Genomic DNA, 14,011 nt, shown 5'->3' on the forward strand with positions numbered 1-14,011 from the left:
TTACATTAAAGCTAAAAAAAAAAAAAAAGCTTTTTTTAAACACATTTCCATGTACGTATTTCTCCAGACAATATTGCCCTCTCGTGGTCAAATATAAACTGACTACTTTTACCAATCAATAATTATTTTAATTCACATTCTAATGGGAAACTTACTAATCTTACTAGCCTACAACCTTTGTAAAATAATTGAAACCTGTATTAATCATTGCATTGTGATTCTCATCTTCCCAAGAAAACTAAAGCGTAGTTTCAAGCAGCGTGCCGTGAGCGTTCATCAGGGGTGCTGTGGGAAAATATTCATCTGCACCTAATTTGTCAGAAAAGTATTGTTTAGTTTGAAGTGAAAATATGTATTTGTTAATCTATCAATAACTCTGAATTGCCCCTAGGTGTGATTGTGAGTGCGACCGTTGCCTGTCCTGTGATTGGCTGGCAACCAGTTAGCGTTGTGCCCAGCCTCCTAGCGATAATAGGTGGGTTAGGCTCCAGCACTCCCGTGACCCTTGTGAGGATAAGCAGATCTGAAAATGGATGGATGGATAAATTGACATTATTTTAAAGTATAATTTAAAGGAGAGCACACTTAAGTATATACAGTACTTTTTCTTGTCCAAACATAAAGAAAATTCACAGGATGCATGGGCTACTTCGACCTTCATTTTATTTATTAAACACACTAAACCAATCCATCAAGCAATTACATATTGGACATACTATAGATATTTGGGGAAAACTGCTGTATCACAGCTTTCTGTTGGAGGTGATAAGGCAATTTTTTAAAAGGATTTCTTTCAGGATTTGGGGTGGTCCTTGGCCTTGTATCTTACAGAAATAGATCTGCACCTGCAATGTGCAGTAGCCTTATCACATCATCACATTCAGTTCCAAAACAAGAGTAGAAAAGATATACACAGATATTTTTGGCCCATTCTTCCTGAAAGAACTGATGTAACTGTGCTGAGTTTTTAGGCCGCCAGGCCTTTTCAGGTGTGCAAAGATCAGTTCAAAACATCGACTTTGTGAAGCCTACGCCACTTTGTAACAAGCTCGGCGTACGCTTTGGGTTATTGTTCATTTTGAATACCCTTTAATCCCCAAACTTCATCTTCCTGTCTGATCTCTCTGAAATGTTGCTTCTGTAGTTCCACATAATAGTCTTTCCTCATGACCTCTGGAGTGCACTAGTCCCTCTTGTAACACAACAACCCGACAACATGATGCTGCTCCTCTATGGGAGTGTGGTAAAAGATGTGACGAGGAAACGAAATCAAGTCATGTCTCTTTACCATCCATCCATTTTCTTAGCCGCTTATCCTCACGAGGGTCGCAGGGAGTGCTGGAGCCTATCCCAGCTGTCAATGGGCAGGAGGCGTTGTCCACCCTGAACAGGTCGCCAGCCAATTGCAGGGCACATCGAGACAAACAGCCGCGCTTACAATCATACCTAGGGACAATTTAGAGTGTCCAATTAATCTTTCATGTTTTTGGGATGTGGGAGGAAACCGGAGCGCCTGGAGGAAACCCATGCAGGCACGGGGAGAACATGCAAACTCCACACAGGCGTGTCCCGGATTGAACCCAGGACCTCAGAACTGTGAGGCCAACGCTTTACCAGCTTATCCACCGTGGCGCCTGTCTCTTTACCTTCTATACCAAACTGACAGTAAAACAACAATAGACGGCCCACTTCTTCGAAACTGGAAACCTGTGTAACTACCACCACTCTCTTAAAGGTACTGGTCCTTGGTGAATGTCTCTTGCTTGTGGGTCACCACCACACAGGCTCCAGCAGAATTCATCAAAACAAAATTGCAAAATCAAGGTGTCAATTCAGAATAGTGACGAGATAGTGAACATGTTCGGTTTCCTTCTTTCTTGATTCCTTGTGAGCATCTCAACCAACGTATTTCAGAGCTGGGATGGTGTTCTCAGGCTCTCCTTTTCCCTCCAAACAATATGATGCTCCTTTTGGACAAACAATTTTAATTTTGTCAGACCACAGGACGCATCTCCAAAATGAAGGTATTTGTCCCTATGTACATTTGCAAATTGTAATCTGGCTTTTTGGAGTTTATTTGGAGTAATATCTTCTTCCTGGCAGTGTGGCCTTTCAGCTCGTGTTAAAAAAAAAAAAAAAATATATATATATATATATATATATATATAATATATATATATATATATATATATATATATAATTTGACTTCCCCATAATGATACACAAAGAATCAGTGTGTTTCTTGTGTGCTTAGTTCAAATACATCCATAGGTGTGTCTCACATTAAGTCTATTTAAACTTGTAAACTGAAGAAATTTAAGAAAAATCCATCCATCTATCCATTTTCTGTACTCTTTATCCTCATTAGGGTCACGGGCGTAGCGGAGCCTATCCCAGATATCTTTGGGCGAGAGGCGGGGTATAGCCTGAACTGGTCGCTAGCCAATTGGAGGGGGCATATACACACACAGATGATGTTGGATTTGATCTGCTAGCCTAGGGCTCAGCAACCTTTTTGAGGCTGAGGGCTACTTCGTGACCACCGAACGTATGAAGGGCTACGTGACCTGTTTGCGGCAAATTTCAGACTCAGTTCATAACATGTACATAAAATATTTTTGTTTTAATTTATTGTAGTAAATGACATTACAGGTATTTTAAAATTTTAATTCACGTAAGCAAGTCCGATTCGGAATTGAAAGCACAAATAATAGTAACAATTTGTGGCCTTTGGTATTTTTAGAACATACCACGCGGGCGCCTGATATGGTTTTCGTGGGCTACCATTCGCCTGTGGGCACTGTGTTGGTGACCCCCTGTGCTAGCCAGTTGTGCTCCGTGATGCCTCACTAGTGTGGTATTTTTCACAAATTAAACCTTGATACATGGAGAATACAACAAGGAAATTTGCAATTCTTGTCATTTTCCTCTGGAATGTGTCAGTGTGTCAAATCATATTTTTAGTATTTGACAAGGGCTGATAAAAATGGACGTTGACCCAGAAATGGCACCAGGGCCATATCTTGGACACCAGTTTTACATGTATAATTAACAATAATACAATTATGATGATGAATCTGATTTTTCATCGATTTTTTTAAAAGAGGCTAAACTTATATAAAGATTTTAAAATAGAAAAAGACCGACGTTAATGATTGAAATGTTACATCCTGCTATTTTAATGACTTTGCGCTTGCGCAGAGACGTTTTCAAGTTTTGCCCCGTTAGGGAATCTCTACAAATGCTGTTCTAAAGGTCCCCGTTAAATTGATCTTTCACTGATAGATATGAAACAGGCAAAATCAAATGTTTATTGTGATTTTCTTTCCCACTTTTATGAATGTATATTTTTAAATTTGCATACGTTTCCCTTGTTACGCTGTTCTACGGGTTTGACATCAGTATACATTGATAGACTGTCTCTCTTTCTCTGTCCCCGCTGGTTGAACAGTCCCGTCATACCTCGCGTGGCCAACGGCTCTCCCAACTGTGGGCTCGTTCAATGAATCGTCGTGCTCGATTCGCACCGGTTGATTTTGTGAACTACTTAGAAGAAAGCCCGACCAGGAAAGAACGTCCCGACGCTCTTATGCTACGGACGGCTCCGTTCTTCAGTTTGTTTGACTAGTGCGGAGGAGCGTGCGTTCGTGGGCTCGCTTCCGAGGTTTTGGTCGGGGAAGGAAGGAGGCAGGGAGGGGTGGGGGGGCTACGGTGCTGGTCCCAAGAGATGATGGAGCTAGAGACGGCCAGTAACAGGGGCGAACTGGGGGCTGTGGGGGACCCGCTGCAGCCGCAGACTCCGAGTAGACATGAAAAAAGTCTGGGACTCCTCACCACTAAGTTTGTAAATTTGCTGCAGGAGGCCAAGGACGGAGTACTCGATTTGAAAGCTGTGAGCATGCCAACTAGTCTTTGTTGTTTGCTAGCACATGTCATCTGGAGCTGCCTGCCTGCTGGCGTTAGGGTCCTTGCACTTTTTGCTAGCCTGTCTGTTAGCATATAGCCTAGCTTTCTGACAGTTTTGATTTGAATGCGCGATAACAACATCTTCGTGTAAACGTTCCGTTTCCTCTTGTGCGCAAACGCGAATGCCACCGTAGGCTCACGTTTGACTGAAACTCCCCAGTTCAAAGTTTAGGAGTTATGCCTTGATCAACTTTTCTCGGCTACCCCCTACAGATCTCAAAATCCACTAAGTGGGTCAGCTTTTGTCGCTTTTTCCTGAGCGAGTTGATCTTTACACATGAACAGTCTAGCAAGATTGATTCATTGAACGTCATTCTTATCAAAGTTGTCTTTGGATGTGCTTACATTTACTGGAACTAAACATACGTTAATTAAGAACTATTCAACCCAATTTGGTGATCTGGGGTGAGGAAGGGTTTTAAATTAGCTAATTCCTTCCGCAGTGATCTTGATCTCTATTGAATTGTTTTAAAATGTCTTTTGTCATGTCATTTCCATATTTACTCAGCTACAACAAGACATTATTCACTCCCTATAGTTCTTAGGTCAAACCACACGGGATGTTATCCCGCAACTGCTTTTTTACTGTGTGAAGATGCACCTGCAGTTTAACAGGCCAAGATTAAATTTGTCAGCACACAGATGTGCACACTTTAGTTATCTTGGTTTTATTAGGCACCAAACTTGGCACATCACTTCAGTTAGGAAGGAAGTTGTACAATGCGTTGGTTTCAAGTCACTGACTTTTGTTATATACAGTTAACACCAGTTTCTGTGCTTGCTTTTTCCTATCAAATAAATATTGACACAATTTCTGAGTGCAGTCTTTCTATTTTGTGTGAACCAGGCAGCAGACACGTTGGAAGTGCGGCAGAAGCGGCGGATATACGACATCACTAACGTGTTGGAGGGAATTGGACTCATTGAGAAAAAGTCCAAGAATAGCATTCAATGGAAGTAAGTGCACTCAGTCTTTAGTTATACTACTCTGTTTTAGATCACAGGTGTCAAACTAAAGGCCCGGCGACCAGATTCGGCCCGCTGTATGATTTTATGTGGCCCGCGGAGGAAAATCATGTGTATCAACTTCCATAATTTTTGTTCAAATCTGTCCCAAACTTTCAAATTGTCATGCCATAAATGATAATGTTGAGCTATTAGCAGCAATTTTGTGTTACCAAACAACAATAGTTGGAAAACCTATTACCCTTGATTTTCTGATTCCAAAACTAGTTCATAAATTTCATGTGTTAATATGTTGAGGCAGTTAAAGATTTTTATGGTTTCACAGTCATAATGTCCCTCTGAGGGAAACCCGAAGTAAAATGTGGCTCAAGACAAAAATGAGTTTCACACTCCTGTTTTATTTGATAGTTGTGAGGAAAATCACCCATATGAAATCTTAGTGGACAATGGTGACTAAAATAAATGCATGACTCAAATGAGCGAGCAGCGATAACTACCAACAAAAGGGTAATGCATTACCTTTTTGATTCATAACAGGCAGACCCATGCTTGTGTATACTATATATTATTGTTAGCGTTTAATTGGTAATGTTCAATTGGCGCAACAGGTGCACTATGCAGAAGTCGAAGACACAGTCCAAAAATACATGCACACACGCCAGAATGGATAAATAAATGTAGTGAACGGTCTATCATTGTAATGCAATAAAGGTATCGCTCCATCTTCACAAAGAGACTCATGTAAAAGTAAAATGTATTTAAATTCTCTCTCACTGTGGCATTTAACAATATTAAAGGAGAAATCCACTGGTTTGCATTAAGAATGTATTCAATCGGTCATGTAATACGTACTCTATTTTGACAATGTGATATCAAATCCTGTCTCATTTGTTAGTGTTTTGAGAAGATTTTTATCGACAATTGGGAATTTTCAGGGGTGCTGGCATTTTCGCGAGTCGCATGACCTATGTGCGCGGATGTGACGTGTACCGTGCTGCAAGAAAGGCTCGATTACATTGGACACCATTTATGCCCAGTGCTGATTTCTCTGCTTTATCCTCGTCTGATGAAGAAATAGCAGTATCGGTTGATCGGGAAGACGGAGGAATACTTCCATACACAGCTGTGAGCGGTGCTGCTCATGCCGCCACGGGGCGCGTAACTAGTTAGCATGCCAGAGTCTCGTTCATTATCGGTATTAACCAGGACCCGGGGTGGTGGCGGCTGCGAGACGGCGCGCTGCGTGATTGAGCTCTCCACCGGCAGCCCAGTCCTGAGCCCGCGCGGGACGGAGGACATATGGGTTTTAAGCGGGAGTTGTCAGAAATGTTACCACCGGGATAACTGGCTTGTGGCGGCCAACCATTCATAGCGACGTCGCTTTTTGATCCTTCGATGTCGGCTCTTCCTCCACAATGCGGAGGTAAAAGGCGTGTGTGACACGTGTTATGCGGGGGACAGACACCCCCAAGCCGGCTTGCTGGCTCCAGTACAGCCATGAGCGGCACCGATTACATTGGACATCGCAAAGAACGGTTGGACGGCACAAGGCAGTTATCCCTGTGGTAACTTTTCTGACACCTCCCGCTTTACATTTGCATTAATAATATAGGAACAACAAAAAGCAGAGGCATTGAGGAGAAATAAAGAAATGTATTACTAATCTAAGCAAGAAGATGGTTGGGCGGGGGCATTAAGGTATTCGATTAACCTCAAAAGGTTTTGGGTGGATCAAAATTATTTACACTTTAGTAAATGTCTTTGGAAGTGAGTGGCAACAACTTATAACTAAATGCTTTTCTATTTTTGATGATATATTTGTGTTTTAGGGGCGTAGGTCCGGGTTGTAATACGAGGGAGATAGCAGACAAGCTTATTGACCTGAAGGCAGAACTTGATGATCTTGCTGTCAGGGAACATGAACTGGACCAGCAGAGAGTCTGGGTACAGCAGAGCATCAAGAATGTCACAGATGACTCCAATAATAGTCCATATCCTTTTTAGTCTCTTAATTGTCTTTAAAAATGCTGTTCCAATTTGCACACACTCTTGCAGTGCAGTTATTTATTTGGTGTCTTACTTTTAATCAATGGAAATAAGTGCGAAATGCATCCCGAACTATAGTGCTTGGTGGAAACCTTTAGAATTTCTGAATAGAAAAATGTTTGTTTCTGACTAATTGAACCTTAACACGTTTATACTATGGCCTATGTGAAACATGAGGACCTATGTGGCACTTTCAAAGGTAGGTTTTTGTTAAAGTCATTCTCATATTTTGTAGTCCCTCAGTCTGATGATTTCAAATAATCCATCGCTCATCCAGTGTCGTTTTACAGGCAACACCCTTCTAGCGATACGTGCCCCCAGTGGTACACAATTAGAGGTGCCCAGACCAGAATCTGTAAGTACTGTACGTATCACATTTCCCTAAGTCCCACCTTCGGCTCATCGTAATGTTCTGTGGTCACGCTTGTGGAAATGCAGGTTATGAATGGACAAAGGAAATACCAGATCCGTTTGAAAAGTTCTTCTGGCCCCATTGAGGTTTTACTGGTCAATAAGGACCCCTCCAGTGCCTCTCCAGTTGTTTTACCTGTCCCTCCTCCAGATGATGTACTTCAGAGTCTCTCAGCACCGTCACCCTCCTCCCAGGTCTAGACATCAGTTTCCGTATTCCCTCTTTTTTTGTATTGTCTTATTAACTGTGGACGTAAAAAAAAAATTCTTGCTATATTTAATCCAATGCAAATCATATGCCTGGATTTGACTTACTTTTTCACACTTCTCAATTATTCCCCTTAGGCTGCAAAAGCAGCTCCAGAGCCTTTCAAAACTGCTTCTTCCACATCATCAGCCATTAGCCAGCCAACCGCAGTTACAGGTGGGCAAGAAAGTCCTCGATTTGTCATATTTATTTTCGTATTTGGATTGCATCATCCATCAGATTTGTACCTTTTTAAAATTGTTTTCGATAGTCACATTTTGTCATTGTTGCCACGGTTACCCAGAAACAGTAACGTTACTTTACCCATTACTTCACTGATTACTTCATTTCAATAGCAACAGTTAGAAAAAAAGTAACTTTTTAGTTGCTTTCAGCAGCTTCCAAATGGCTGAACTATTACATATCCACGATACAAAAAATTACCCATTCCATACCCATTAGTAGACGCTACACAAGTTACGGAATAATGTCATCACATGAACCAGTAACTTAAGTATTCGTGTAGTTGAAGCCGCATTAAATGAGCAACTTAGTGTTGATTTTTATATGATTATTTATTCTACAATACACAATGACTTTTTGTAATGCATTACCAGCATCACTATTTTGTTTGGCTTACATTCACAGTTTGTGTGAGTAACCGAACTCGAGATAGGATTCTAAAAGCTTAATTTTGACCATTTTTCATTTTCCATTTCCATTCACTGTGATATAAATGACATCTGAGACATTTCAGTTTAAGACAAATATATTGGGATTCACTACATTATGTACAGCAATTTAGTGTGGCAGCTGGTGTTGTCTTCAAAGTGCTCTGTAAATAAAATTGAGTTGAGATTCAAGGAAAGTAAATGTCATGGAAACACACCTTTACACCTGAAATAAAATACCCGAGATCGCGGATTAGCCCAATAAATCCTGAGTCTTGCGAAATATAATACAATATTTTTCATGTTTTTATTTGCTATTTTTGAAACTCTATATTTATATATTTTCTATACAGTGTCATAACTGATTGAAAGAGGCTTAATTGGATACATGGATGGATCCATAATATAGATGATAAATTTGTGGTCACCTGCGACAATGCATTTATGCTTACATTTTTGTTATGAGTAGTACACAGTCACTATTGTTGGGCTATTTACCACGTGAGTTGTTGCGTTTCAGAAGAGACCGGTTCCATGCCACTCAGTCCAACCACAGATACTCGCTCTGCCATTACTCAGCAACTTCAATCTTCTGCGTCCTTGGATGGATCCGTGTCGTCTTCTGCATCTGCAGTATTTGAATCAATGAAGTCCGACCCATCTGAATGTGAGCACGCCGATCTGATCTGGCAATGTTATTCAGTAGTGTTACAGTGCTCCACTAGAACACAACAAGTTAATGACTGGTAAGATGACAATTCAGTTAAAAACAAGAAACAAGTCTAATAGGCAGATTTATAAAATATAATGCTACCTTGGTTTTCGAATGTCTCTGTTTTTGAGATTTTTTTTGCTTTGGTTTTCGAATGAAAATCGGTATTCGAATGCCCTGACCAGCTGACCCACAACGATTTGTTATTGTGCTTTCGAATGCACCCCACACAAAAAAAACGATAACGACGTAACGCGCGCGACGCAACCAGTTGACCCACACACTCCTCTGCAAGCGGACGTGTCCCGGTAGTGACTCTTCCGATTGAGCAATATTAACCCCCGATCATGGCTCCAAAGAAGGCAAGTGGAACTGCTGGTGCTGTAAAAAGGAAAGTAGAGCGTAAAACTGTCGACTTAAGGAAGGATTTGATAGCCGAATACAAATCTGGTGTGCATGTTTTTGATCTATCTAAGAAGTATGGCATGGCGAAAACGACCAGCACCATTCTGAAACACAAGGATGCCCTCAAAGCAAGTGATGTTGCTAAATGAGCAACCGTGTTGACCAAGCAGAGGCCACAGATCTTGGAAGAAGTTGAAAAGTTGCTTCTTATTTTCGGAAGCGTCAAAAGACGGCAGAAACAGTCTAAATTAGATTCTTTCTTTGTTAAAAAAGGGGCGAGTCACCCCCACCAAAGACAATTGAAACAGTTGTTTTGCATTGCTTTTTTCTTTTGTTCCATTAACCCTACCCCAAGTTGCAAGTTACAGTTTTGGTACGTAATGTACTTTCTGTGCAATTAAAAAAACAATTTCTTGTTTCTTTCTCCCCTTGATTTTTCAAAGTTTTTCTACACGTTTGTTAATGTAAAAAAAAAAAAAAAAAGTTTTACAAGGCTGGGGGCTGAGTCGCTACAGATGCGGCATTGCACTCCCAACTTAGCATATTCTACTGCTAAAGCATACATTTTAAGCAAAAAATATTTCTTAAATTATTTAATTACATGAATGCAATTTATTATCAGGAAAAGCTAAAAAAATAAAAAAACTTGGAAAAAAAAACTTTTTTTATACTTGCAACGCATTATTTAATTTTCCATTCATTGTAACGGGGAAACGCGCTTCAGTTTTTCAACGTTTCAGTTTTCAACCAGCCTTTGTGTTCAAGAACTTAGGCACCACTCCACATGTTTAAAACTGCGAAATGAGCTGGTTGCACCATCTTTGGTCTTGTTTTTTTTTTTTTTTTCACCTGGACTGAGCCTTTCGTCAAATTGCTGGGATTTGCAATCACTTTCAACTAACACTCAATTTTGTCTCAAAACATTCTCATGAAGCTGAAAAGGAAATGCCCCTTTTAGTGATGACAATGACACTAAGTATACATCCAAACCAATAAAAAATAAAATGAAATTTTTGAATGGGCCTTGCCAAACCCCAGACCTGAATGAAAGGTTACTTAAAAGGGGGTTGAGCACAAGATGCTCGTCAATCTCACATATCTGAAGTGTATTAGAAGTTGACAAATATTTCCAAGTCAAGACAAATTTGATAAAGAGTTCACTTGGTGAGAAGAATTCACTCTATTCGTTGCCCAATGGCACCAAATTGATTGATTGAAAATCGATTTCAATGAAACCACATTGCTTTTTAGGACAAATATTGTTTTACGATTACAACAATCATTAAAATGTATTTTTGACTCCATGGGATTCATACTTAAATTCAATTCTTTTGTATTGCTCCACAAACAAAGGATAACGGTGCACTTTATAATTGCTTTGTAGTGACAAAATTGTTGATATATTTCTGTTGATTTCCACAGTGCTGGACTTTCCTAAAGAACTTTCGGAAATGTTTGATCCAACAAAAGGTCAATTAAATCATTTACTAATTGTTGAGATCTGAAGTGAACCTTTATTTTAAAAAAAGTTCTTACATGCAGTATAATTTATTTTGCAGAGATCATGAGTGGAGTTTTGTTGGAAGACCTAATGTCATCAGAAGGTGAGTTCCATAAATGTACGAAAAAAACAACCCTAATATTAAACATCATATGTTGTGTGACATTTGTTGTCCTTGGATTTGTTTGCTTTTAGTTCCGTAGTATTAATCTTGTGAAAATAATGAAAACCATCACAATCATTTAACCTTTATTAATTGTTCAGGCAATTTTGAAAGAAACCTTTTTATAGTCTTTCCACTCTAGTGTTAAAAAAAAAGGGTCATAGGTAAGCTTCTGTGTATGGTAACTAAATAAAAATAAAATTAAGGATGGTTTAAGATGAGTTGACTATATTATTGACATTGGCATACACTTGGTTTAGCCAGCGTTGAGGAGCCCGAAGGATAGAGATGCAAACCTTATTTTGTTTCTCACAATTTATGGATTTACTTAATGCATGATGACAGTTCAATCCATGAAGTTTTGTGTCATTTGAAGGCATATTTGTCCCCCACGCACGCACAAAACGATTTTTAAAATAGTGCCCCCACACATAGTGAAAAGAAAAACTGTTGTACGTGTTCTTACTGCTTTTACACTGTGTGGTTTACTTGAGATTGCCAACACAGTACACCACACGCAATATCTCCAGCGACAATCGTGATTCTCTAATAGAGATGTTTGAACTGAAACTGGCCTCTGACCGGCAAATTAGTGCCACAAGGGCACCCAGACTGAGGGAAAATACTAAGAACAATAAAATTATGTATTTGAAGAATGTAGTCACACTTTACAGGGCTACCATTAATATTCATAAGTTTCTCCTATGTGGCCTGCACCAGTACAAGTTTCACATTGCCTCGTAATTGGCTGTCGTGGTATTTCACTTCACAATCACCGAGTCAGTGGCTTGCCGTACTCAGTTTTTGCCACACAACATAATTTGGAATAGTAAATATTGTATAGGTATGAATGTCTGCCCCAACCTTTTTGTGAGCAGAACAGGGAAGAAAAATAAACACAATTCACATCACAAAGTGAGAATCTGGTCGATAATCAAGACTTTGCTAAATTTGTTCAGAAGGGTGGGAAAATGATCAAATTTGGCCTGATTATCAGAATGTGTTATCCCACAAAGGTAAATTGTAAAATTTACAGATGTGACTTCATCTTATAAATCTCTTCCTGTTGTGCCTTTAGTGTTTTCGCCTCTGCTGCGTCTGTCACCCCCACCTAGTGACCATGACTACATATACAACCTGGATGAGACAGAAGGCCTCTGTGACCTCTTTGATGTCCCAATTTTAAACCTCTGACCCAAAGGTGACCATCACAGTGGGTGAACCCCTTGAAGATTAAAACCCCCAAATGCTCTTCACTGACTATGAAGGTGAGCGTGAAACAATACAAACCGGATCAGTGTTGAAAGACTTCCAAAGAACAGGAATCTCAACTTGAAGTCAGTAGCGCCACCTTCAGCCACGTGAGGGGGAAAAAAACAGTAAGATCAAAGTCTTTTATTTTCATCTTTTCCATTATTAAAACAAAACTGAAAAAGTCTATTTTTGGATAATTGTTTTTATGTGTTAAATCTATGTGTGTGGTTGCAAATTAATGTCTAGGCTTCACACCCGTGTGCATATGGGTGTGAAGCATATGAGTAAAGAAAAAAAAAAAAAAAAGCCAATCAGGTTCAGAATCATGGAAACCCAACAGAGCGCAACCTTAATCACCCACCAGCTGCCCACACATGGTTTGGATCTGTCCAAATGCAGCTGGTTATATATGCACTGTCTTTGTGTACATAAAGAATATATATTTTGCCTTAGCAGGACACTAGTCTTTCTAAAAATCTACATTTTTAATCCAGGCAGAGAAATTGTTGGTAGATTAAGGTATCAGACTCAAAGTAAAGGTAAAGTTTTTGTCATCACTTTACAAATATGTAGAAACTTTTTTCTTCTTCTTTTTTTTAATAACCACACTGGGAAATTGTCTCAATGAATTCTGTCTGCGTTTCTCTGACCCCTCACAAGAGGTCATGTGCAAAGGACCAAAAATGAACATAGGGATTAGTGGAATGTTAACATTTGACAACTTTTATTCTTTCAAAATGTTTTTTAATATTTTTATTATTATTTTTGTAATTCTTTGATAGTTGACAAGTGCAGTGTGCTTTTCGAGATTTGGGATCTTGTGTGTGTGTGTGTGTGTGTGTGTGTGTCTTTTTAAACTTCCCTGCTCAAGTTATGTACTTCAACTTGACATGCTTTATTTTTAAAGTCCTTGCAAGTTTTATTGCTATTTATATGTAACATAAGATATTTGGCAAATACCAACCGACTTTATTCTGTGAAACAAATTGTGATTTTTTTTTTTTTTTTTTTTTTAAGGCCGATTCATGGTCAGCATCCAGTAGACACGTTTGTCTTTTTTGTCTTTATGAAATGTTGCCTTTGCTTTCCTTTCACCTCTGTATGTTCACATGACAAGTAAGTTGTGACTGTTTAACGCAAATCTCATTCTACATGTTGCTGTTTTGTAAACAAATGTATTTTTATTTCCCCAGAGACTGTACATATGCTAAATAGAATAACTTTTTTTTTGTCTGCTGGATATATTAAAGAATTGTTGTGACTATTTTGGGGTGCTACAATTAAAATATATGAATGTATCGCGACTACTGGCTGGATCATCAAAGCATTTTGTCCCGATGCACCTTGCGGCACTGTGGCCAGATGGGCTATTTCTTTATCAGTCCTTTATAATCAGCCAGCCACTGTTTTGTGACGAATTCAGACCAGGAATACTTTAGAGTTTAGGCGAGAGCGAAACTGGGTGAGTAAAGTTTGTGGGTTGGAATTGAAATTGCAGGATCCCACGCCTACTTGTCTAGACTGACAACTGGTAATGGAATTTAATAAACCTCTTTATGGGATCACCTGGCATTTGTACAGCGTCCCATGTACCTGAATTTAGATCTTTTGTATAGCTGTGCCCACTTAATATTAAGTTTATGAAATCTGAATTTATAAAGTGTCCTAT

The 14,011-nt window shown here is 39.4% G+C and overlaps 1 protein-coding gene across 1 annotated transcript; it reads left to right on the plus strand.

The window, feature by feature from the left end:
• The first annotated feature begins 3,338 nt into the window (after nt 1–3,338).
• e2f4 (E2F transcription factor 4) lies at nt 3,339–12,305 on the plus strand. Its single transcript, XM_061823794.1, has 11 exons — nt 3,339–3,892; nt 4,814–4,923; nt 6,762–6,922; nt 7,133–7,177; nt 7,269–7,333; nt 7,417–7,584; nt 7,735–7,813; nt 8,828–8,974; nt 10,847–10,894; nt 10,984–11,028; nt 12,167–12,305. The coding sequence occupies exons 1-11, from the start codon at nt 3,728–3,730 to the stop codon at nt 12,280–12,282; spliced, it is 1,149 nt and encodes a 382-aa protein (XP_061679778.1). The 5' UTR covers nt 3,339–3,727; the 3' UTR covers nt 12,283–12,305.
• The last annotated feature ends 1,706 nt before the right edge of the window (nt 12,306–14,011 follow it).

This window comes from Syngnathoides biaculeatus, chromosome 6 (genome assembly GCF_019802595.1).
Source record: "Syngnathoides biaculeatus isolate LvHL_M chromosome 6, ASM1980259v1, whole genome shotgun sequence".
NCBI lineage: Eukaryota > Metazoa > Chordata > Actinopteri > Syngnathiformes > Syngnathidae > Syngnathoides > Syngnathoides biaculeatus.

Excerpts from the sequence above, each read along its gene's own strand:
- e2f4 (XM_061823794.1), top strand. The coding sequence starts at position 3,728 with ATGATGGAGCTAGAGACGGCCAGTAACAGGGGCGAACTGGGGGCTGTG. Across the intron at positions 6,923-7,132 it reads AGATGACTCCAATAATAGTC|CTATGGCCTATGTGAAACAT; the intron begins CATATCCTTTTT and ends AACACGTTTATA. Across the intron at positions 7,178-7,268 it reads CCTATGTGGCACTTTCAAAG|GCAACACCCTTCTAGCGATA; the intron begins GTAGGTTTTTGT and ends GTCGTTTTACAG.